This window comes from Chrysochloris asiatica, unplaced genomic scaffold (genome assembly GCF_000296735.1).
Source record: "Chrysochloris asiatica unplaced genomic scaffold, ChrAsi1.0 scaffold00037, whole genome shotgun sequence".
In the NCBI taxonomy this organism is placed as follows: Eukaryota; Metazoa; Chordata; class Mammalia; order Afrosoricida; family Chrysochloridae; genus Chrysochloris; species Chrysochloris asiatica.
This window is the reverse complement of record NW_006408555.1, coordinates 16,794,676-16,818,591: the sequence shown is the minus strand read 5'-3', so window position 1 is coordinate 16,818,591 and position 23,916 is coordinate 16,794,676. Positions and strand designations below refer to the sequence as shown.

Genomic DNA, 23,916 nt, shown 5'->3' with positions numbered 1-23,916 from the left:
TCTTAGTGACCTTGTATAGGGTGTCCAAGACCTCATCTGTCTCCTGTAGAATGAATGGTAGATTTGAACTACTGACCTTGCAGTTAGCAACCCAGCGGCCCTTACATAAAAAAGTAGGAGGGGTTTATAGCAACTGTTCTTAAATCTAGCAGAATGTCACGTGTCTCCCCTCTGCCGGGGCAGCGGCAAGCCATCTGGGGTTTTTTGTTTTTTACAAACCTCCTTGGGTGTTTCTGGTTCAAAACTTGGTTTGGTCTCACTAGTCTGTGGCATGTAGTGTGTCAAATCTGACTCACATGCCTGCTCACAAGACCTCTTTTTCTTTATATTGCCTACGGAAGATGTGAGGAGAAGTCGTCTTCTCCAAGTGAGGGAAGAGGGAGCATGGAAGGATGTCTACGATTTAAACTAGATTGAAGGATGAATCTGAACTCCTGAAGGAGTTTGCCCAACAATAGATCTCTCTCTAGACCTCTGCTTTACTTGGAAGAGGGTGATGTCAGCTTACATTTGCTTGAATTGATTCTGAGCATTCAGAAAGATTAAGAAACTCATACTTTTCTCCATTCCATGTAAGATGTCGTAGATAAGCTACCTGAAATATACACCACCACCACAAAGAAAGACCAACCCTGCAAGTCACCACCAGGCCAGGGTCCTGCTAACCTACCACCTGCTCCCCTCTGCTCAGATGCAGTCCCATGAGAATGTGGCCCCCTTCCTTAAGCAGATGCATTCCCCTGCCAAGGGAGCAAGGCTTAGGAAGTAGAGGAAGCATGGATTTCAGCATCCAGCTTGCACCATTGTGTGCAGTGGCCCTGCCCCGCCCCATGCTAGTAAAGCAACAAAACTGGGACTCAAACCCAGCCACACCTGACGGTTCAGTGCAGGACCTTAACCCCATGTAAGTGTGCCGAGGGCCAGAGTACCAGGAAGGACCCAGGGGGTCAAGATTCTGTATTCTCCCCTCAGTGCAGTGCTGTGGGTAGACCCATCCTCCCTGCAGAGGATTTCCAGCTCAGGGACCACAGGTCTGACCCAGCCTGGCCTTCCATCGCTGTGTCCCTCTGTACTAGGGAGAAGGAATGTCTGTTCTAAGGATTACCTTTGATCTCTCTGCTTTTTATTAAAGGAGTGGCTAGAAATTTGTGTTTTCATTGATTTTAAAGGCCAGCCATCTCCATCTACTCCTGTGTTCTTTCTTTCTATCTCATGGGATGCAGGCATGTCGTATAAAGAGCATCGGAGAAGGCCCGGTTATCTACGTACATCCCACTCACGTGGATTTTGGCACTATCTACGTCCTGAGGGACTCCTCCAGGCTTCTCTCTCTGTCCAATGAGTCCTTCATTCCTGCATCATTCCGGGCACACATGGTGAGTGGGTCATAGAAATGTCATGTGATGAAAGCAGCCTTAGAAGATGCCTTCTATACAGTGGTCCTTGGAAATGACCACTGGGAGCATGGTCTAGCAACACTAGAACATCCCATCCCCACACCCACTTCCTCTCTATTAGAGTTCTCTTGCTGTATAAGAAATACAATTTGCTTGTCTTTTTATAAATACATTTTTATAAAATTACTGTAAATCCATTTTATATAATTCCAGTTCAGGAAGCTGTGCCGGATGTCAACAAACTCAGTTTACTGAACTGAACCGCCATCCAAGAACTAATTTGTTAACTGTCTCTGCCACTGAAAGCACTTTCTTATATTTAATTTTAAACCCTTCAGGTACAAATGTGTCTGTTTATTCTCTTTGTAGTTTCTCTTCCTTCTAGGAATATTTTAAAGTAGTTTATAAAGATTTATTTTTTATAAAGTGGTTTATAAAGGAGTCCTGGTGCGGTGCTGTGGATTAATTAATGTGCTAGACAGCAAAGTCGGTTTGAACCAGAAAGTTAGAGGTCGAAATTCAGCAGCTGCTTCTCCAAAACCCTACACAGGACGACTGTGAATTGAAACCACCTCGGTGGCACTAACAACAACGTGCTGTAACCTCATTGCCCATAAGACTAGAGAGCATTTAGGTATTGTATGGGGGTTTTCATTTTGTTTTGTTTTTGCAGAATTTAGGAATTTCTGATTTGGTAATTGAAAGTATTCTTAATTTTAGAAACAGTTTTCAAAATTTAAATATAAAAGCTTAAATAGTACAGTCTCCCAACTATTCCCAAATTATTGGCACATGAGTGAGAGCTCACATTTTGCTTCACCACTTGCCAGCTATTTCTGGATGGATAATACAATATTAGTAAGTTTATTAAAATTATATCAGAAGAAATGTTATCAGAGTTTTCTACACCAAGAGTCATTGGCCCCAATTAGTAGCCATTTATTATTATCAGTTTTTCTTTAATCATTGCTCCTTATAAAGACAACCATTTCTATGTGCAGTTATTACCCTTTTATAACAGAAGTTTCTAACACAACCCCAGTGTGCTTTGTGGATCTTGTGTAAAGAGTAGCATTTCAGGAAAAACCCTACAGAAAAATGTTTACACAAGTCTTAATTGACTAGTTGTGTTTAGTGGGAAAGAATGGGGTATTGCTTAGGAAGTTTGGCTTCATGGTTCAATTTTTTGTTGTTTTTTTAAACTTTTTATTGTGACTTTAAAAAAAAAAAAAAAAGTTACCCAAATAATGATTTTTAGATATGCAGAGTTAATGGTTGGAAGAAGAGTCAGGACAGGTCCAGAATATGAGAGGTAGGCAGAATAAGGGAGGATCTCAGTGGACTACGGGGGAAGGAGATGGGTGGAAGTTGAAAGTGGAGGCCTTAAGAAAGCTTAAACACAGAGTTCCCTCTCTATTGCCTTGTCTTCTCAAAAATCTCTGACTTTCACTTTTTATGGCAACTTCTCGTGCCGTTTTCTTATCAAAGATCTGTTGTTTGTGATGAATGCATTAAATGACCCAGTTCATTTGTTAAAATGAGGCTTTTTCATTTCCACAAAGATTGATCCTTTTGATTCTTTAATACCATGTTAAAACCGTGAGCAACTGTCCCATGAAGCCAAGAGTATGATGGGAGTGACCTGCTGTCTGCTTTTCCCCTGAAACTCTCTTGGAGATATGTTTATTGAGTTGATTTCCCTGGTCATGCAGGGGTTAAGCCCTCAACTGCTAACCGAAAGGTTGGTGGTTTGAACCCACTAGCTGCCCCACAGGAGCAAGATGAGGCAGTCTGCTTCCGGAAAGATCACAGTCTTAGGGGCCCTGTGGGGGCAGTTCTACAGGGTCACTGTAAGTCAGCATCAAGTGTACGGCAAGTGTTTGTTTTGTGTTATAAAAATTTCAACTGTAGTTTCCTTAGGTGAAAGTTATACTAATTTCATATTTCAGTTGGAGTTTTTGTTGGATTTCTGAGTATATGCTTTACATGTCGATATTATAGAAATTAAATTACAGCTAGCGTAGAGACGAATCACAGAGAAATGGTGAGATAAGCAGGGCTTTGTGATTGCGTGTCAGCGACCATTTCTTACATTTCAACTTGACGCCCTGTGTGAACCTTCAAACTAGTTTTTATAGAAATTGCTAAGCATTAGGAAACAGTTTTAAATCACTGTTTTTTCCTAAGCAAGCCTAGAACTCCATGCCCAGGTTGTTGTTAAGTGCTTCTGAGTCAGTTCCGATTCATAGCAACCCTGCGTTGGGTTTTCAAGGAGCAGCTGGTGGGTATGAACCACCAACCTTGCAGTCCAGTACTTTGTCCTACACCGCCACACCAGGACACCCAGCTTAGTGGTGATGAACTACTTACTCAGAAATAAGTACGGCCAAAAGCACTTTCTTCCATTTTTCTACAAACTCAGTTGCTAGAAGTTGTTCTCGTCTTGCTGGATACCCTGCCAGGAAGGGTCATTCTCTCTCCTTTAGTGGCTGCCTGTGAAGGTCAGCCCTCTCCAAATATGGCCCCCACTGTCTGCAGTCTGCCATGTTCAGCCCTGTGCATGGTCTTCAAATCACAGCTACCACTGGGGTCGTATCCTCCATTAGCAAGAAACACATCTGTTTGTCAGCAGTGGAAGCTGAAAGCCCATCTTCATAGCAGTGGTGGGAAGCTGACAGCACTATTTTGAATAGCTCAAAATGCTACCTGGAAAAAAACAAAAAAAGCTACCCAAATAATGATTTTTTAAAAAACTGAAGCCACTTACTTTAATGTGACCTGAAGATACAGTGAAGAGTCTATCTTTCTGTGCCATTGAAGCTTTAGTTTATCCCGAGTGTAAACATTGATTTCTACAAGGAACAGAGTGTGCTGTGGCTTGGAGCAGTCAGTTCTCTGTGGTGGAAGGTCTAAGCCATCAGCCACCCCTAAAGGCTCCTACGGGGGTGACTTCTTTAAATTAACTCTGAAGGACCCCAAACAACAGATTAAGTCACTTTGATTTGGAGGGATGGAAATACCAGACTGTGAGAACAGAGCACAGAAAGGCCGTTGGGACAGAAATGTGTGGATTTGCTTGTACAGTGAACTCTCCCTGGAAAATAGAGCTCCCCGCTCTCTGGGTGTGCTCCAGAAATGAGGTGAAGGAGTGGCCCCGGGCTGGAAGGTAAATGCCATTCATCTTTGCAGGGGTGTCCCTTCCAGGGCCAGTGCCTTGCTTAGCACTTGTATGGGAACACCGGGAATCCTTTTCATTTTACTGTTGGCTCTAATTCAGCCTTTGTACAGTTAACAGAGCCTATGTACACATGTCAGGGACACTCTGGGATCCCCCTGGAGCTAAGACATCTTCACATTTCTGACTTTTTATGAATAACTTTCAGTTTAATCATATTAAAGTTGGAGCACATGGTTGGTATGACACAAACTCTTTGACGTTTATTTCTGGAGGATGTACTATATGATTACCTTTTATAAGTATTCTATAGGACCCTAAGGAGAATACATATTCTCTAGGTATTGATTGTAATAGTTTGTCTATCTCTATTACTGTTGTTGCTGTTAAGTGTCATCAACTTGGTTCCAACTCGTAGCGACCCTATACAAAGTGTTTCCTAGGAGTAGTTGATAGGTTTGAACTGCTGACCTTGTAGTTCACAGTCCAGTGCTGATCCTACAGTGCCACACCAGGAATCCATCTATTTATGTAGCTGCCTATATATACAAATGTGTGTTGTTGTTAAGTGCCATCGCGTAGGTTCTGGCTCATGGGAACTCTGAATAGGGTTTCCAAGCAGCAGCTGGTGAGTTTGAACTGCCAACCTTGCGGTTCAAATCAATCTTGCGATTGAGTGCTTCTCCTACAGTGCTGCACCAGGACTCCTGTGTATATTTGTGGTGGTGGTTATGTGCCGTGGACTCAGTTCCGACTCATAGTGACTGTGTACAGGGTTTCCGAGGCTGTAAATCTTTATGGGAGCAGAAAGCCTCATCTTTCTCCTGCATAACAGCTGGTAGTTTAGAACTGCTGACCTTGCAGTTTGCATCCCAATTCATAACGACTATGCTACCAGAGATCAAGCTTATTAATTGTGGTGTTCCAATCGTCTGTAAAATTCACTGCCTTCAAGTTGACTCTGACTCATCAACCCTACAGGACAGAGTAGAACTGTTCCAAAGGGTTTCCGAGACTATAACCCTTAAGGAAGTAGAGGGTCTCATCTTTCTTCTGTGCAGAGGCAGGTGGTTTACCTAATGCCTAAGCTACTATGCCACCAGAGCACCTTAAAAATCTTCTATAGCTTGGCGAATTTTTTGCCTGATATAACAGTTTCTGATACAATTTAAACAAAATTTTCCATTTATCCTTATGCCATTTTTTGCTATATATCTTTTAAGGCTATTCGATGGGTACCTATAAACTCATGACTTTGATTTCTTCATGGTATATGATTCCTTTGTTTCAGTGCATAATGCCCATCTTTATTTCTCTTTATGCTTCTGACTTAAGTTCTATTTTTTCCAGGTAGTAATATAATGACATCAGCTTTCTTTCACTTACCATTTGCTTGTTATCTATTTTTAATTCTTTATTTTTAAATGTTTTGTGTGTTTATTTGTTTATATGAGTCTCTTTTAAATCATGTATGATTGAATTTTTTAAAATCTAATGATAAACTCTGCCAATTGGCATATGTATTCATTTCCTGTTGCTATATAATAAACTTGGAGGCCTGGTGTGGCGCTGTGGGTTAATGTGCCAGACTGCAAAGCCATTTGAACTGCAAGGTCAGCAGTTCAAGCTCACCAGCTGTTCCTCGGAAACCCTATACAGGGTCACTGTGGGTCAGAACCAACTCAATGGCACTTAACAACAACAACAACTATAATAAACTTACTGGCTTACCATTCTAGAGGTCAGATATCTAAACTATGCTGGTAAGTCTGCAGTCCTCTTTGAGACTGTAGGAGAAAATCCATTTCCTTGCTTCTGAAGACCACCTACACTTTTTGGTCCAAAGCCCCTTCCTTCCATCTTCAAAGCACAGCATCTTCTCTCCTCTGTGATCACTTGTTTTTGTCTGTGCATCATCTCTTTGCCTCAGATCCCCCAGCTTCTCTTTTGTATGGACCTTTGTGTTTCCAGTGGATGGACCTGTAGTAGGAGTCTCCCAAGAAGCAGTACCAGTAAGGTGTATCTGTTTGTGTGTACACACGTGTGAGTGCACACATACATTCATATACACATGCACACACACAAAGAAAAATGGGTTGATTTTAAGTTATTGGCTCATATGAATTTGGCTTGGCAAGTCCAAAATCCAGACAAGAGGCTGGAAATCTCAGGCAGTCTTGTGTCTGAAATCAGTTAGCCAGGCAGCAGGCTAGACACCCCAGCAAGACAGTTGTTATGGTTTTGAGGCAGAATCCTTTTCCCTCAGGAAATTCCAGTTTTTGCTCTTAAGACATTTAACTGATTGGACGAGACCTTTACAGTAAGTACTGAACTTCCTTTTACAGTGCTTTATATATTACCTGACTCCTGGTGTAGTGCTGTAAGATCATCACTGGACTGGGAACCACAAGGTTGGCAGTTCAAACCCACCAGCCACTTGTTGGAAACCCTATACAGGGTTGCTATGAGTTGGAACTTACTCAATGGCACTTAACAACAACCACAACATACATTACAGAGGCATCCTGGTTTTTCACTGCAGGATAATGCAATGGACTGCTGAGTCCATTTGAACCAGAAGGTCAGTAGTTCAAACCCACCAGCTGCTCCTTGGAAATCCTATACAGGATCATTATAAGTCGGAACCAGCTAGATGGCTCTCAGCAGCGACAATAATATATTACAGTGGAGTCCTGGTATAACTGTAGGATAAGCACTAGACCACAATGTCACTTTGAACTACAAGGTCGGCAGTTCAAACTCATCAGCCACTCCTGGGAAACCCTATACAGGGTCTTTTTGAGTCTGAATTGACTTAGTAGCACTTAACAACAACAGTAACAGTGTCTTGTATATTACTAGGAGTCCTAGTGTGGTGCTGTGGGATAAAGCACTGACCTCATGGTCGGCTTGCAATACAAGGTCAGTGGTTCAAACTCACCAGCCGCTCCTTGGAAACCCTATACAAGGTTGCTATGAGTCATAACGGACTCGACAACACTTAACAACAACTACAACACATAGTAACCCTATATAGGGTTTCCAAGGAGTGGCTGGAGAGTTTGAACTGCCAACCTTTCAGTTCAAGCCGACCTTGCAGTCTGGTGCTGTATCCTACAGTGCCACACCAGGACTGTGTAAGCACTTACAAAAAGTTGGTGAAATGTGTCTTTGGTTGGCTAAGGGAGCAGAGTTCTTACATCTTTGCCTTTCTTGTGAAACATGTTTTTAAAACTCAAAGGAAAGGAAGACCGCTTAAGGGAAATAAGACCCAATATATCCAGACTACACTCCCAGCTAAGGTTACTCAAGGTATAAGTAGATTTGTGTTATCTTTCAGTAACCCAGAAATTAATTGGAACTTAATCCAACAGCATTTTAGGAGGTTGTGGAACAATATACACTTGTCTGGGGATATTCATCAGCTACATGCTCAAATTTATGATATAAGTAATTCTCAAAGTGAACACTGAGTGGCTACCGATTAGCTACCCATGCTAGAGAGTAAGATCCCCTAAGAACTGGATTGAACCTCAGCATAGTGATCCTGCTTGGTCACCTTAGAGCAGGTGGTGGACCGGCAACGTCGGGCGCATGGGGTCCCCAGCTGATCTCCCCCCTCCCTGCCTTCCTCGGATGGCGGCTGTTTATGCTGGACGTGTGGCCAGAGACGGGTAAGGATCACGTGGAACCTCGGCTACTTAAGACAGAGACATTGCCATGCTGCAATGAGTCTCAATGACTGGTAAGACTGAGGAATTCGCACTGACCACCTAAGACAGGCAGCGTCCCTAAAACAATCAATAAATAAGGAGGACTCAGATGCAGACAGTACAGACCCGGTCAGGAGGTCAAGCCCCTGTGGGCCCAAGCGTTGTTGACCGTCCAAACCATAGGCTCTGAGGATCAGACTCTAGCCACCTAGTAGACATAGCAAACTGTCCCTCATCTGATTATTCAGTAATGCTTGTTAGTAATCTCATACATGAGCCCTGGATATCCACAGACAAATGTAAAAACCTTCCCTAAAAGCCAAGACTGTAAATTCCAAAAAGGCAAGTCCCCCCACCATCCAAAAAAAAAAAAAAAAAGCTAAAGAGGATAGAGAGAAACACTGTAAACTGATGATATATGGCGGGGATAATAATCAATGTAATGAAACAAGCTATATGAATGGTTGAATGTGAAGCTGATGATGTGCCCTGTAAACTTTCACTCAATGCAAAATAAAAACATTTAATTTAAAAAAAAAAAAAAAAAACCTCAGAGGAATAAGGTGCTAGGAAAAGAATAACCCTCTAGTTGATCATGGTGGGCACCTTTTCTTTTACCACATAAAAGGCATAGCCATTCCAAGCCAGACTGGGCTCCTCCTGAGCCATCCCAAGTTATCCATTCAGTGGTGACAACATCAAGAGACAGACTCCCAGTCAGCAAAGGTCTGCCCTTTGAGTCTCTCTCTTCCACCCCACCTGAGACCTCTTTCGCGTTAGCCAAGCCAAGCATGAAGCCTGCAAGTCATATTCTCACAGGTCGTATTGATTAGAAAGCACATGGAGAGAAGGAAAGCTATTGGTTGCACATTAGGTAGAACGATTGGTCAGCACCTTCCTGGAGTTAGACTGACAGCATGTGATTGAATGTGATGAGTGTGAGTGTGAGTGTTAGCTAAAGCCAGAATGAAGGGGGAGTGGTTCCTTTGTCACTGGAGAGTTGTCTAGAAAAGAAAAGAAAAATGTCTCTGTTTCCTGCATGGCTTTGCCTTTGCATCTTCATTCTACCTTTCCAGTTCTTAATTACCTTTAACAAATTGTTTCTCCCGGTGTTATCACTGGACTGCTAACCACAAGTTTGGCAGTTCAAACCCCCCAGCTGCTCCTTGGAAACCCTGTACAGGGTAGCTATGAGTCGGGACTAATTTGACAGCAGTTGACAACAACAATGACATATGATGTCTGGCTAGACTGCTAACCACAAAATTAGCCATTCAAACTCACCCTCCTCAGAAACCCTATGCAGGGTCACTATGAATCAGTCAGAACGAACTCAACAGACCTTAATAGTAACAACCTGTGTTGTCCTGGTTTGGTACTGTAGGATAAGTACTAGACTGCAAACCACAAGTTTGGCGATTCAAACCCACCAGCCACTCCTCAGAAACCCTATATGGGGTCTTGATGAGTTGGAACTGACTTGGCAACACTTAACAACAACAATAATTATTGTCATTGAAGTCCTGGTGTGACATTGTAGGATTAGCACTCAACCACAAGGTCTCTTTGAACCTCAAGTTTGGTAGTTCAAACTCACCAGCTGCTGCTTAGAAACCCTATCCAGGGTTGCTGTGAGTTGAAATGGACATGATGGCACTTAACAACAGTCATTGTCATTATCAACCAAAACTAAACCAAATCCATTGCTGTTGATTCATATTCCCACTCCCAACCAAACTGCCCCATACGGTTTCCAATCTTTATGGAAACAGACTGCCTCTTTCTTCCACATAGCTGCCTGTGGATTTGAACTGTTAACCTTTTAGTTAACAACTGAGTGCTTAATGCTGCACCACCAGGAATCCTTGCAGTAATGGTAGATGGTAAAGTGATATTCAACATTAAGCCAGTACACAATGAAATAAGCACTTTTATAAGATGAACTTTTTAAAAACAAGAAGAGGTGTATTGAGCAGCTTGCTTCTTTGTTAATAGAAGTTTGTGAATGGGGTAAAATCTCCAATCCATTGTATGTATCTAGTGCTATTGTAACAAATATACCACAGATGGGTGGCTTTTACTAATAGAAATTTACTTTCTCACAATTTAGGAAGCTAGAAGTTGGAATTCACGGGGCCGGCTCTAGGGGAAGGCTTTCTGTTTCTTTCAGGTCTGGGAAAGGTCCTGGTCCCTTGGTTCCTTGGTGACCTCTTATGGTATGGTATCTATCATCTATCTTCCCCCATCTCTGCTTGCTAGCTTACTTGTTTAATGTTTTCTATCTCAAAAGAGATGGACTCTGGCAAGATACAACCTATACTAATCTGTCTCGTTAACATAACAAAGACAGCCCATTCTCAAATGGGATTATAACCACAGATGTGTTGTGGTTGTTGTTAAGTGCCACCCAGTCGGTTCCGATTCATAGCAACCCTGTATAGGTTTTCTGAGGAGCAACTGGTGACTTTGAACTGCCAACCTGGTGGTTCAAACCAACCTTGCAGTTCAGTACTTATTCTATAGTGACACATCAGGACTCCTAACCACCGATACAGAGGTTAGGATTTATAACCTATAGTAATAATATTTTACACTTTGCCCCCCCCCCCAAACTTATATAGTTTTCACATGCAAAACCTATTCATCCCATCACATTATCCCAGAAGTCTTAAATCAACTACAAGTCCAAAATCTCATCTTCTGAATCCTCTAAACCAAATATGGGTGAGACTGTGGACATACTCCATCCTGGGGCAAAATTCCTCTTTCATCTGTGAACCTGTGAAATCTAAATACAAGTTACTGTTTGCAAAATACAATGGTGGAACAGGCACAAGGTAGGCATGTGAGAGAAAGAAGGGATAACCAACACTTGTTGTTGTTAAGTGCCGTCGAGTCGGTTCCGACCCATAGCGACCCTGTACAGGGTTTCCGAGGGTATAAATCTTTACGGGAGTAGAAAGCCTCATCTTTCTCCCACAGAGCAGCTGGTAGTTTCGAACCACTGACCTTAAGGTTGGCAGCCCTAAGCAAGTCCAAAATCCAGCAAACAATTTACATTAGTTCTCAAGGCTTGAAAATAATCCTCTGTTCTTTGAGACCATCTAGGCAGTGGTCCTGCCTTCCAGATTCTGGGTGGTATGCTCTTTAGAGTCTGGGTAGAACATCAGCTTTGCTTTCCATGTCTTTTCAGATGGCAACTCTACTCCCTTTCCTTTAAGCAAGCCGATTCCTCCTAGTCCATCTGAGTGGCAACCCCACCCCTTCAGCTCAGAAGCACATCTTTCTTCCCCTTGGGTATGGCAGCCCTACCCCTCAACTTGGAGCAGTGCCCAACTCCCTGGCACACTTTAAAAGCAGCCCACACTTTAGACCCCAAACAACAAAGGTCCAACCCTTTGGAACCTAGGAAGCTGTGGTCCCACCCTTTGAAATCCAGAAGACTGTGGCCATACCCTTTGAAAATGAGAAGCCCCTGTTTCCCATACTCCTTCCAACAGTTCTTCTGATCTCTGAGCTACTTCAGGGATGATCCTTTTCTTTTCTTGGAGGACAAAAAGAATTTCAGGAAGCAGACAAGCACTGATGCCTTTCATTCTCTCTCTGTCCCCTTCAGTCTAAGCTGATGAGTTAGGAAACTCATCATGGTAGTTGATTAGATATATCAGTCAGGCTTAATCTTGTAAACAAACGATTTTGTAGCCATGTCTCTGGTGAACATTCTAGGATTTTTCCTTACTTTGTATAAGAGAACATTCTAAATCTTTAAGTTCTGTTTTCATTTTGCACTGTTCATTTTTAAGTCCATCTCTTTCCTCTCACATTTTACTATAATCAATGAGGAGAACCCACATATCTTCTTTAAGATATTGCTTATAAGTGCCATCAGCCAGATATCTAAGTTCATCACTTACAAGTTCTTTCTTCCACCAAACGTTTGAACTTAATCCTGGTAAATTTTTTGCCACTACATAAAAAGCATCACCATTCCTCCACTGTCCAATCACATGTTCATTATTTTCTTGTAATACCTCAGCAAAAGTACATTTCTAGGAACTTTCTGTTGGCTGCACTATAAGTATTCTCCTCACTTTGGAACCCTCACCAGAATTACCTTTGACAACCATAATTCTACCAGCAATCTGTTTCTTCAAGGCTAACTAGTAATCTGTTTCTTCCAGCCTCTATCCAATTCCAAAATCACTTCCACACTGTAGGTATCTGTTAGAACAGCATCCGGCTCTTCAGGTACCAAAGTATGTCTTAGTTATCTATTGCTGCTATAACAGAAATACCAGTAACAAACTGAAATTTATTTTCTTACAGTTAAGGAGGCTACAGGTCAAAAGTCAGGGTATTGACTGTAGGCAAAGTCTTTCTCGCTCTTTTACCTCTAGGAATGGTCCTTGTCTCTTTGAGTTTTCTGATCCTGTGCAATCTTCATGTGACTTGACATCTGTTTCTTTTCCCTGTCTGTACTTCTTGTGTTTGCTTGTTTAATCTCTTTTATATCTCAAAAGATACTGGCTTAAGACATACCTTAGATGAATCCTGTCTCATTAATATAACAAAGACAACCCATTCCCAAGTGGGATTGTTGAACACAGGCACAGAGGTTGGTATTTACAACATACATGAGGGGATTTGAAAAAGTTTGTGGAAAATTTCCACCATCTTTTAATACCATTTTCCCACAAACTTTTTGAAGTCCCCTCTTATTTTTGGAGGACACAATTCAATCCAGAATACATATACAGCAAGATTATATGATGTTCATCAGAAAGAAAATTATACTCTTCCTCTGTCCATTTCCTCTTCCCTGTGGCATACAAAGGGATAGAAACTGGAGAGGTGTATGTGACATGGTAGCTTTCTCCATGGGACAGCATATGGGTACTCTCTTTTGTTTTAAATGTCAATCATAATGAAATTGTTGCATGTAACACTAATAATACAGTCAGACAGATTTGGCCTTATAATCCTTACAAGTTTGTGTTGTTTTTCCATAAATAGGGAAACTAAGAGGTAAAGCCATTGCTGATCCAACAGGGACATTCAACACATCAACAACCAAGTCCTTTCTATTTAACTATTTAATCATTCCAAACTTCCCTCAAAGAACAAGGAGAAAAGCTGGATACAATATGAAATATCAAAGTTTGGGAATTAGAAAACAACCAAGGCAGTGACACTCCTAAAGAAAAAGGAAATCCAGAGAGGTATGCCCAGTATTTGGGCCACTTTGCCCCTATGATTCCAGAAGAGGCTGAGAAGTTAAAATGAACTTTCAGAGAACAGGTTTAAGGGTATTAAAATTAGGGTCCGAAACTTCCGAAAAGGAAGGGTTCTGGTAAAACTTGAAGACTTTGAGTTGGGACTAAGAATGGCTACACCTTAGATGCAAAGTTAAACTAGACACAAACTCTCCCTCATTTCAAATCATTTCAATCCTCCTGGATAAAGGAGAACCAGTATTAATAGTTCCTTCCAAGTGGGTTATGGGTTGGGCTGCTAACTGCAAGGACAGCAGTTTGAATCTACTAACCCCTCCACAAAAGAAAGATGAGACTTTCTGCTCTGGTAAAGATTTAAAGGTGGCTGTGTGCCACTGAGTCGGCTCTGACTCATAGCGTCCCTGTGTAGGGTTTCCGAAGCTGTAAATCCTTAGGGAGCAGAAGACTTCGTCTTTCTCCCAAGAAGCAGCTGATAGATTTGAATTACTGACTTGGCAGTTCACAGTCTAATTCATAATCCACTAAGCTACCAGGACTCCTCATAAAGACTAACAGCCTCAGAAATCCTATCCAGGGCTGCTGGGAGTGGAACTAACGCCACAGCATGCAGCCACCACCACCACCAACTTTTCTAGGAGCAAATATAGATCCTTTACTGAGGAAAGTATTATTAAATATGCTTCAAAATATCTCTACAATTTGTGTATACATTCTCCCACCATCAATTTTAAAACAACCAGTCATATAAGGAGATAAGACAGCTTTATAAAAACTTTCCAAACTGTGTGCTTATTACGTTAAAGAAAATGCAAGATTTTTACATTTGGTAGGAATCTGGAAACTAAAAGGGAACAAATAGAAACTTGTAGGTTGGAATTAAGGTCATATTAAGGTTTAACTGCATATTTGACACAGGTGAAGAGAGAATTAGGAAATTGGAAAATAGATTAAATAAAACTAGCGTAGTGGTTACGAATCGAGCTGCGAACCCTAAGGTCAGCGGTTCGAAACTACCAGCCGCTCCACGGGAGAAAGATAAGGCTTTCTACTCCCGTAAAGATTTACACCCTCGGAAACCCTGTACAGGGTCGCTATGGGTCGGAACCGACTTGACGGCACTTAACAACAACAACAACCCATAATGAAGCACAGAGAGACAAAGGACCAAAAATACACTTGATTTGGTAAAACAAGCAAATGTGAAAAAGTATAAGCTGTTTAAATGTCAGAATAAAATGAGTGATGGTACTGAATAGAGAATGAGGGAGAATTCTCCAAATTGATGAAACACATCAAGCCACAGTTTCAAAAAGCATTATCAACACCAAAGTAGATAAATACAGAGACAACCATATCTCAGCACCTCATAATAAAGCTGCTGAATAGCAACATGAAGATCTTAAAATCACCCAGAAAAAAAAAAAAAATCCAGATTATTTTAAAAGGAACAACAGTAAAGTATCAGCTGACTTCTCAGGCAGTGCTGTAGGTACCATTGTGAAAACAAATTGAACAAGTACCACAAAAAGTCTCATACTGAAATACGGAGTTTCAATCGTTTTCCTCTCAATTCCCAATTTCCAGAACACTGGCAGAAGATTACAAGATTCTTCCCTTGGCAATTTGACCAGCCACAATGAAAGGTGAAAATACATTGATAGTTATAAAAAATGTCTGGTGGTCTTTTGTTGACACACACACAGATTTTACTGCTTCACTGTTAAATAAGTGGAGTCCAGATGTGGCATTGTCGGACTGCTAACCACAAGGTCCACAGTTCAAACCTATCATCTGCTTCTCAGAAACCCTATATGGGGTCACTGTAGTTGATGGCACTATAACTACAACATTAAACAAACACCACCAGGAAAGCGTGGAATGCAGAAGAAAGAAAGAAAAGCAAACATAAATATGAGAACTAGGAGGAAACAGACAGAACAGGACATGAAAGGTAAGAAAAATACTGTCAATAACTTCAGGAGAATTCAAGACTTTGCACACATGAGCAAGAAGAACAAGATGATAATTTTTTTAATCATCAATGATATAAAGGAACAGAATGTCCTCATAGAAGTTAAAATATCACAAAATTTAAAAATTTAATAGCATAACTGGGAAATAAAATTGAGGGGCTAGTCTAGAAAGTAGAACAAGAAATAGAGCTAGTCAATAGGAGATAAAATATTAGAAAATTAGACAAATTCAGGTATAAAAACCAAAGAAGTGCTTTAGGTAAAACAAATAAAAAAGGAGGTGAGGGAAATTATCTTAGAAATAATTCAAAGAATGTAGCTATGGCAGAAGGAGAAGAATTTATGGGTGTGTGTTGGGGGGAAATTACACATCCAACATGATGGATGAAAACAAGACCTTGTAAAGTTCTTGAACATTGGACAAAGAGAAGATTGTAATGACTTTCAGAGACAAAATAATCATAAAAAACAAAAAATTAGGAACTACAGTAGCATCAAATTTGACAGAAATACTGGATTTTTTTTTTTTTAATTTTCCTCTAATCCTGATGAAGGTCAACAGTTCAAGTTCACCAGCTGCTCCTCAGAAACCCTATGCAGGGTTGCTATGGGTCAGAACCAACTTGATGGTATTTCACAACAACAATCTTCTTCATATAATCTAGTTTCTTAGATTATTTGCTCAGCATACAAATTGAACAAATATAGTGAAAGGATAGATTCCTGACATGCACCTTTCCTGATTTTAAACCATTTAGTATCTCCTGGTTTTGTTCAAATGACTGACTCTTGGTCTAGGTACAAGTTCCTCATGAGCATGAAAAAGTTCTGGAATATCCATCATTCACAGTGTTATCCACAGTTTATTATGATCCACACAGTTAAATGCCTTTGAATAGTCAACAAAGCACAAGTAAGTATCTCTCTGGTATTTTCTGTTATTAGCCACAGTGTATCTGATGTCAGCAATGATTTTTCTCATTCCATGTCCTCGTCTGAATCTAGCTTGAATTTCTGGTAATTCTTTGCTGATACATTGCTGCAATCGTTTTAAATTATCTTCAACAAAATTTTACTTGCATGTGATAATAATGATATTATTCAATGATGTCTGCATTTCATTGGGTCACTTTTCTTTGGAATGGGCACAATATGGATCTCTTCCAATGGATTGCCCATTAGCTGATGCAGCACTCATTTACATAAATGAGTGAGCTCTTCCAGTGCTGCATCAGTTTGTTGAAACATTTCTGTTTGCATTCAATCTTGTTTTTCGACACTGTCGTCTGTGCTGTGAGAACTTCTTCCTTCAATACCATTATTTCTTGATCATATGCTGTCTATTGAAATGGTTGAACATCAACCAATTCTTTTTGACATAATGACTGTAGTCCTTCCATCTTCTTCAGAAGTTTCCAGCATCATTCAGTAGTTTGTCCTTAAAATCCTTCAATATTGGAACCCAAGGCTTGAATTTTGTCTTCATTTCTTTCAGCTTGAAAAATGCTGAGCGTGTTCTTCCCTTTTGGTGTTCTAATTTCAGGTATTTGCACATTTCATTATAATATTTAGTCTTCTCAAGCTGCCCTTTGAAGTTTTCTGTTCAGCTCTTTTACTTCATCATTTCTTCTAATCACTTTAGCATCTGTATGCTCAAGATCAAGCTTTAGAGTCTCTTCTGACACTCTCTTTGGCCTTATCTTTCTTTCCTGCCTTTTAAATGACCTTTTGCTTTCTTCATGGATGAAGTTCTTGATGAAGATCACAGCTCTTCTGGTCTACAGTCGTTAGTGTCAAATCTGCTCTTGAGATGTTCTCTAAATTCAGATGCATTTTCCCACAGCACCACACCAGGACTCCTTCCTTATAGGTGGATGGATATTACATTGTCGCAGACAGCATTGCACTTCAAGATAGATCTTGAAATGGTGTCTTTTTTATTTTTATTTTTTTATGATGAATATGACACCATTCCTCTTCAATTGTCATTCCTGGCATAGTAAACCTTATGATGGTCTAGTTCAAAGTGGCCAATACCTGCCCATTTCCATTCACTAATGCCAAGGATGGCAATCTTTTGCGTTCCATTTCATTTTTGACACCTTCCACAAGATCAGTTTGAAGTGCGAAGTCTGAGGTTCAAAATCACCAGCTGCTCCTCAGAAACCCTAGGCAGGGTTGCTATGAGTTGGAACTGACTTGACTGCACTTAGCAACAATAACAATAGTTTTTTTAGTTTATACGCCATATATTCCATGTTCTGATTATTAATTCAGCTGTTTCTTCACATTTTGAGTTGTGCACCATCAGCAAATGAAGGTCCCAAAAGTATAACTCCATCTACATCATTAGGTCAACACAACTTTGAAGAGGTAGCTCCTCCCCAGTTGTATTTTGAGTGCCTTCCAACATGAGGAACTCATTTTCGGCATGATATCTGTCAGTGTTCCACTGGTGTTCTAGGGTTTTCAATGGCTAATCTTTCAGAAGTGGTTTGTCTTTTATTCTTCCTAGTCTGATTTAGTCTGGAAGCTCTGCTGAAACTTACCCTCTATGGGTGAGCCTGCTGGTATTTAAAATGCCAATGACACGGCTCCAGCATCACTGCAACACACAAGTCGCCACAGCACAACTAAGCAGGAGATGAATGGTGGTTATCTTCCATGGAGAATTAAATAGATAATGCCTAAACTGGAAAAATCAAGACAAAGTGGCATATTGCTTAGAGTTATGAAGGCAAATACCAAAAGAAACTGCTAAAAGAATTGACAATTGTTGCCTAAGTTCAAGAACAAGCATGGGAGGAGAGAAGGGTCAAAGAAGCACTGATTTTTATAATATGCCTTTTCTAGGGCGATTTGACTTTTTAAAGTATGCCTTTGTATAGATTTGAGAAGCACAGTGGATCTGTAGGATAAACACTGGACTATGAATCACAAGTCGGGTGGTTCAATCTCACCACCCACTTCACAGGAGACCAAGATGAGACTTTCTGTTCCCCAAAGACTTACAGCCTCAGAAACCCTCGACAGGGTCGCTGAGTCTAAACGTACCTACTTGACAGCACGTAACAACAACAATGTATATATTTGATAATATAAAACTAAACATTTAAAAATCAAGGTGCAGAGCAATGGTTTTAATATGCTATCATTTATGTAAGAAAAACTATATGCAAATATGCTTTTGCTTAATCATCAAATATCTGGAAGGAACCAAGAAAAGCACCGACAACGGCTGCTTTTGAGGAGAGCATCTAGCAACAAGGAGCAGGCATTAGAAAAACTCTTTACCCTTTAGATTCATTTCAATTTTACACAAAACCTCTAAAGAAGAAAGAAGCAGGAAAAGAGATGGAAAGCAAGGCAGTGAACAGCTAAAATCAAACAGACCCTATCCAATAAGAATGGCCTTAGCCTTTTAGGGTGAGTTAGCTATTCAGAAAATGTAGCTGTGTGTTTCTCTGTTATGTCTTCTAATTACACAGATAATATTATTGTTGAATAGACTGACATTAAAGATAAACAGAAACAAGAAAAAAATCATTCAGTCCCCTGTGTAGAATATCGTCATTAAGTTTTGGGGGTACATCTTCCAAATGTGTGTGTGTCTTGGTCTATATCTCTATTATCTTCAATGAAATAATACAATTTTGTAACCAGCTGTTTTCACTCAACAGTAAATATGTTGTATTCACCTTCTTATGTGAATTACTAAGGAATATTCTAGTGAACTTTTTCATTGGTTGATTCTATTGCATCATTTGACTCCACCGCAGTCAATTTAACTAATCCCCTACTAATAACTAATCCCTTATGAATAGACTGCTCCCAGGTTTTCACAACTGTGAATAAGTTCAAGTCCTAATTGCTGATCAATCGGTAGCTGTTTCCTAGACCCAGTTCCTAGAAATGCAGTTGCTGAGTCAAAATGGCATGAACATAATTAAGTTTCGGTGCATCTTATGAAATAATCTCCCAGAAAACTTGTGCCAGTTGACTTTTCACCACCCCTACAGTGTCACCCTCTCCTAGGCCCTTACCAACATTTTTTGTTTTTGTTTTAGTTTTTGCCAAATCTGACATTTAAGAAAATGTTGTTATGTAAGTTTGTGTTTCTTGGACTTGCTAATAAGATGAATATTTGTCATATATTCATTGGCCAACAGGTAATATATTTTAAATGCCTACCCCATGCCAGGTACTCACTGAGGTGTAAGACATAAAGATAAATAGAATGGTCTCGTCAAAAGATTTATAATTTCAAAAAAAAAATGAATATACAAACACTACATACAGTATTACAATATGCTGTGTCATGGTACTTAAGCACAGGGAAAGACGTGATACACTCTTTAATAAAATTACATTTTTTTCAGAGGTAGGAACCTTTGAGTGCAGATGTGAAGAATAAAGAAAAGGAGACAGAGAAATGGGGTGTACAGTTCCAGAGAGCAGCCTATGGAAATGCAGTGAGGCTGTCCAGGCACCTGGGGAAGGGGAGGGATCTGGACCGTGTTATAAAGAGCTGGGCGGTGAGACTGGCTGCAGAATATGCAAATTCCTCCAGACAAGAGCTTCGAAGCTGCTGTGGTTCTGAGAGAGACTAGGTGACATCTCAAAGGGAGGTGAGACTCTGACATCTAACATAACTCACACAAATTGTGTACTCCTCACACATAAAAAGGGGCTCACCTGTTGATCCGACAGAAAAAGGTGATAAATACCCCCTACAGTTGGATCTACAATTCTGGATATTGCATGCAAAGTCGGTATGTGTAGAGAGGTTCCATACTTGCTTAAAGGAGGCAAAAGATTCAGTACCAATGAGCTGAACACTGGAGAGCCATCTAATAGGCAGGAGAGGAACAGGATCCGGCCTGTGAAAGAGGACCCTGTGCACAGTGTAGACTGAGGAAGGTGTGAGCAGGAAGGAAGACTGGACAAGGCATGCGGTTTTGAAATATGACATTAATGAAGTTGTTGTTGTTAAGTACCATCAAGTTGGTTCCAACTCACAGGACCCTGTATAGGGTTTCAAAGGAGCTGCTGGTGGGTTTGAACCACCAACCTTGTGGAAAGTTCGGTGCTTATCCTGTAGTGTCACACCACGGTTTTAAAACGTTAACAATGCCCACCATTTATTGATGCTTTTGAGTTATGGTGTTGGAGGAGAATATTGAAAGTGCCATGGACTGCCAAAAGAACAAACAGATCTGTGTTGGAAGAAGTGCAGCCAGAGTGCTCCCTGGAGGCCAGGATGGCCAAACTCTGTCTCTCATACTTCAGACATACTGTCAGGAGGGACCAGTCACTGGAGAAGGATATCATGGTTGGTAAGGTAGAGGGTCAGAGATAAAGAGGAAGACCCCCAGTGAGATAGATTGGCAAAGTGGCTCAAGTGTGGCAACAATTGTGATGTTGGCCCAGGACCAGGCAGTGTTTCATTCTGTTGTGCATAAGGTCGCTATGAGTCGGTACCGACTCGATGGCACCTAACAAAACCATTTGTTGAATATTGTCTGATGTACATAGTGCTAGATGCTTGGCATTCTTTAATCTTTTCTTTTTGAAACTTTTATTGTGAATTGAGTGAAGGTTTACAGAGCAGGTCATCAGTTTGACATTCAGCAAATCATACACTTCATTTCCTCTCCATGATTGAATCTCCTTAATGTCCATTACCTTTCCCACTTTTTCTCTGTGTTTCTTGTTTCCATTCTTCATTCTCTCCCACTCCCTTCTGAATTGTGTCCTTAGGTAAATGCCATCCTTTTGATCTTGAACGGTTGACCATTCTATGGTATGCATACCTCCCTAGTGTTGATGTCCTCCCTGTATACCTATCTACGACTTGGCTTAAAATTGGGCCTTGAGGGTAAGTTCTGTCCCAGACCAGAAGGATGGCCGAGGGCAAAGTATCGGGTTCCTCCAGTCTTTTTTCTTTTTTTTTTTTATAATTTTGAGTTTCATTCCACATTACCTCCCACTCTATCAGGCACCTACTAATGTGATCCCTTCAGAGCAAGTGGTAGTGGTAACCAGGCACCATCTAGTTCTGGTCTCAGAATCGTGGAGGCTGATGTTCTCATGTACCATCAGTCTGTTGGACTCATTGATTCCAAGCATCTTCCATTTTCATCACTCTTCTTTCTTCTGCACATGGAGAGACCAATAGTCACACCTTAGATGGCCGCTCATGAGCTTTTGAGATCCCAGTCACTCCTCACCGAAGCAGGATGTAGAACATTCTCCTTGATGGACTATGATATGCCAATTGACCATGGTGTCTCTGAGACTATGGTCCTGTGTCCCCAGGCCAGCAACTTGTTGCTGCAAGGTGTTTGATAATGTCTAAGAATTTTTCATCACTTTGCCCCTGCCCCATGCTCCACCGCATTTACAGATGTGTTTGCCGCAAATTTAAATATCCTCTGTCAAACCCTTACATATCCTCCCATTATCTCTGACATACCCATTCGGCCTTTGTCTCTGTCCATGTATCATATTTAACCTTAATTTTATTCAGTCTTCATGTAGCACATACAACAGATGAGGAAACCCAAACGTGGGTTTTTTAATTAGCCCAAGGTTGCCTAGCTACAAATGGCAGGATCCGCAGTTACCCCTAAACTCTTGTGACTGTAAAGCATTCATGCTTTTCATTATGATGCGAAGCTTCCTCCCCTGTGCAATTCTAGCATGGTTCTTTTCTTCTGTACCTCACCTCCTAATTTTCAGTTAATTATTTTAAACAACAAAGTGACTCACTTCAGAGGAGAGAGCCATACCATGTAGCGATGCCATTTAGAAGATGAAAAGGGGAGAGACTTCAGTGACGCTTCATTGTTCTTCTTCCCCCAAAGAATCGATCGTCTGCTGAGATAATAGTATAAATCCACAGAAATATCTCACTCGGGAGGTTGCTCCCCGTTGTTGTTTGCTTCCTCTCCTTCTGTGGATGGACGTTCTTGCAGGTTTCAATTGGCAGACGAGTTATTTTGAAGAAAAGTGCACAGTGCTGTTTCTTCCAGGCCTCCTAGTCAGGAGCACACACAGAACAGCAGGTCTGCTTGAGCATACTCACATTTTCAGCTATTGTTGAAATGACATGAGCAAACAATACCAGCACTTCTGTTTTGTGGGCAAATAGTAACTACACAGTCAGGAAACGTATCAAAGCTCAGTTGTTTTACCTTGGGAGTGACTATTGCCTAAGAAATGTGCCCCATTGTCAAGTAAAAAGCAAATGTTCTCTTCCGTCATGTGGAGCCTCAGGGAGGAGTGGACTTGGAATTCTGATTTGCAAAAAATCCCAGTTATTTGTTTGTTTCTTTTACTTTCTGTTGTGAATTGAATGTAGGTTTGTAGAGAAGATCATCAGTTTTACATCCAACAAATCACACACTTGGTTCCATCTCAGTGATTGCAGTTCCCTCCATGCAACAGTTCTGCTATTTTCTCCACATGCTTCCTGTTTCCCTCCCTCCCACCTCCCCCTCCCTTCTCAACTGTGTCCTTAGGGAAATGTTACCCTTTTGACTTTGAATGACTGACCATTCGATGGTGAACATATCTTACTGGTGTTGAGTTTGAGGATGAGTTCCTTTCCAGACCTGAAGTGTGTTTGAGGGCCATAATCTTGGGTTCCTCCATGCTCTTTCTGACCAGTCAGCCTAGTCTGTTTTTTACAATTTTGAGTTTTGTTCCACATTTTCTCCCAGTCTATCCAGACCTTCTAATGTGATCTCTTTCAGAGCAATTGGTACTGGTAACTGGGTACCATCTAGTTCTTCTGGCCTCAGGGTCTTGGAGACTGAGGTTCACATGTTCCATTAGCACATTGGATTAATTGATTCCAAGCATCTTCAATTCTCATCACTCTTAAAAGATCACAGATTTGTCCATCTTTCACTCACTAATATGCACATGCATGTAAACACCTCTGCTACGTGTTTTTTTTTATAAGCTTCTGGAAGACTCTTCAATTTACAGAAGGAAAACAAAAAAACAGAGGCAGGTGCTGCTTAACATTTTGGTGGCAGGCCTAGGAAGGCTGGTTTTTTATTACCTTTGCAACAAATGTATATAATCCTGTATTCTTTTCCTATTGCTGTATAACAAATTGCCACAAAGTGAATGGCTCAAAACACCAGTTCCCGTGGGCCCAGGGTTTGGGCATGGTGAGACAGGCTGCTCTGCCTAGGATCTCAAAAGGCTGAAATCAAGGAGTTGGCTGGCCTGTATTCCTGTAAGGAGGCTTGACTAGGGAAAGAACTCCCATTAGGTTGTTGTTGTTATTGTTACGTGCCGTGGAGTCAGTTCCGACTCATAGAGACCCTGTACAGGGTTTCCAAGGCTGTAAATCTTTACGGGAGCAGAAAGCCTCATCTTTCTCCCACGGAAGAAGATTGTGGCATCAGG

The 23,916-nt window shown here is 40.9% G+C and overlaps 1 protein-coding gene across 1 annotated transcript in view; it reads left to right on the top strand.

Annotated features, from left to right (window-relative positions):
* Positions 1–23,916, top strand: part of HYDIN (HYDIN, axonemal central pair apparatus protein) — a 402,001-nt gene that overhangs the window by 156,668 nt on the left and 221,417 nt on the right. The window contains exon 17 of the mRNA XM_006860316.1: positions 1,224–1,376. Coding sequence (XP_006860378.1) covers positions 1,224–1,376 — 153 coding nt within the window. The remainder of the gene's footprint in view (positions 1–1,223; positions 1,377–23,916) is intronic.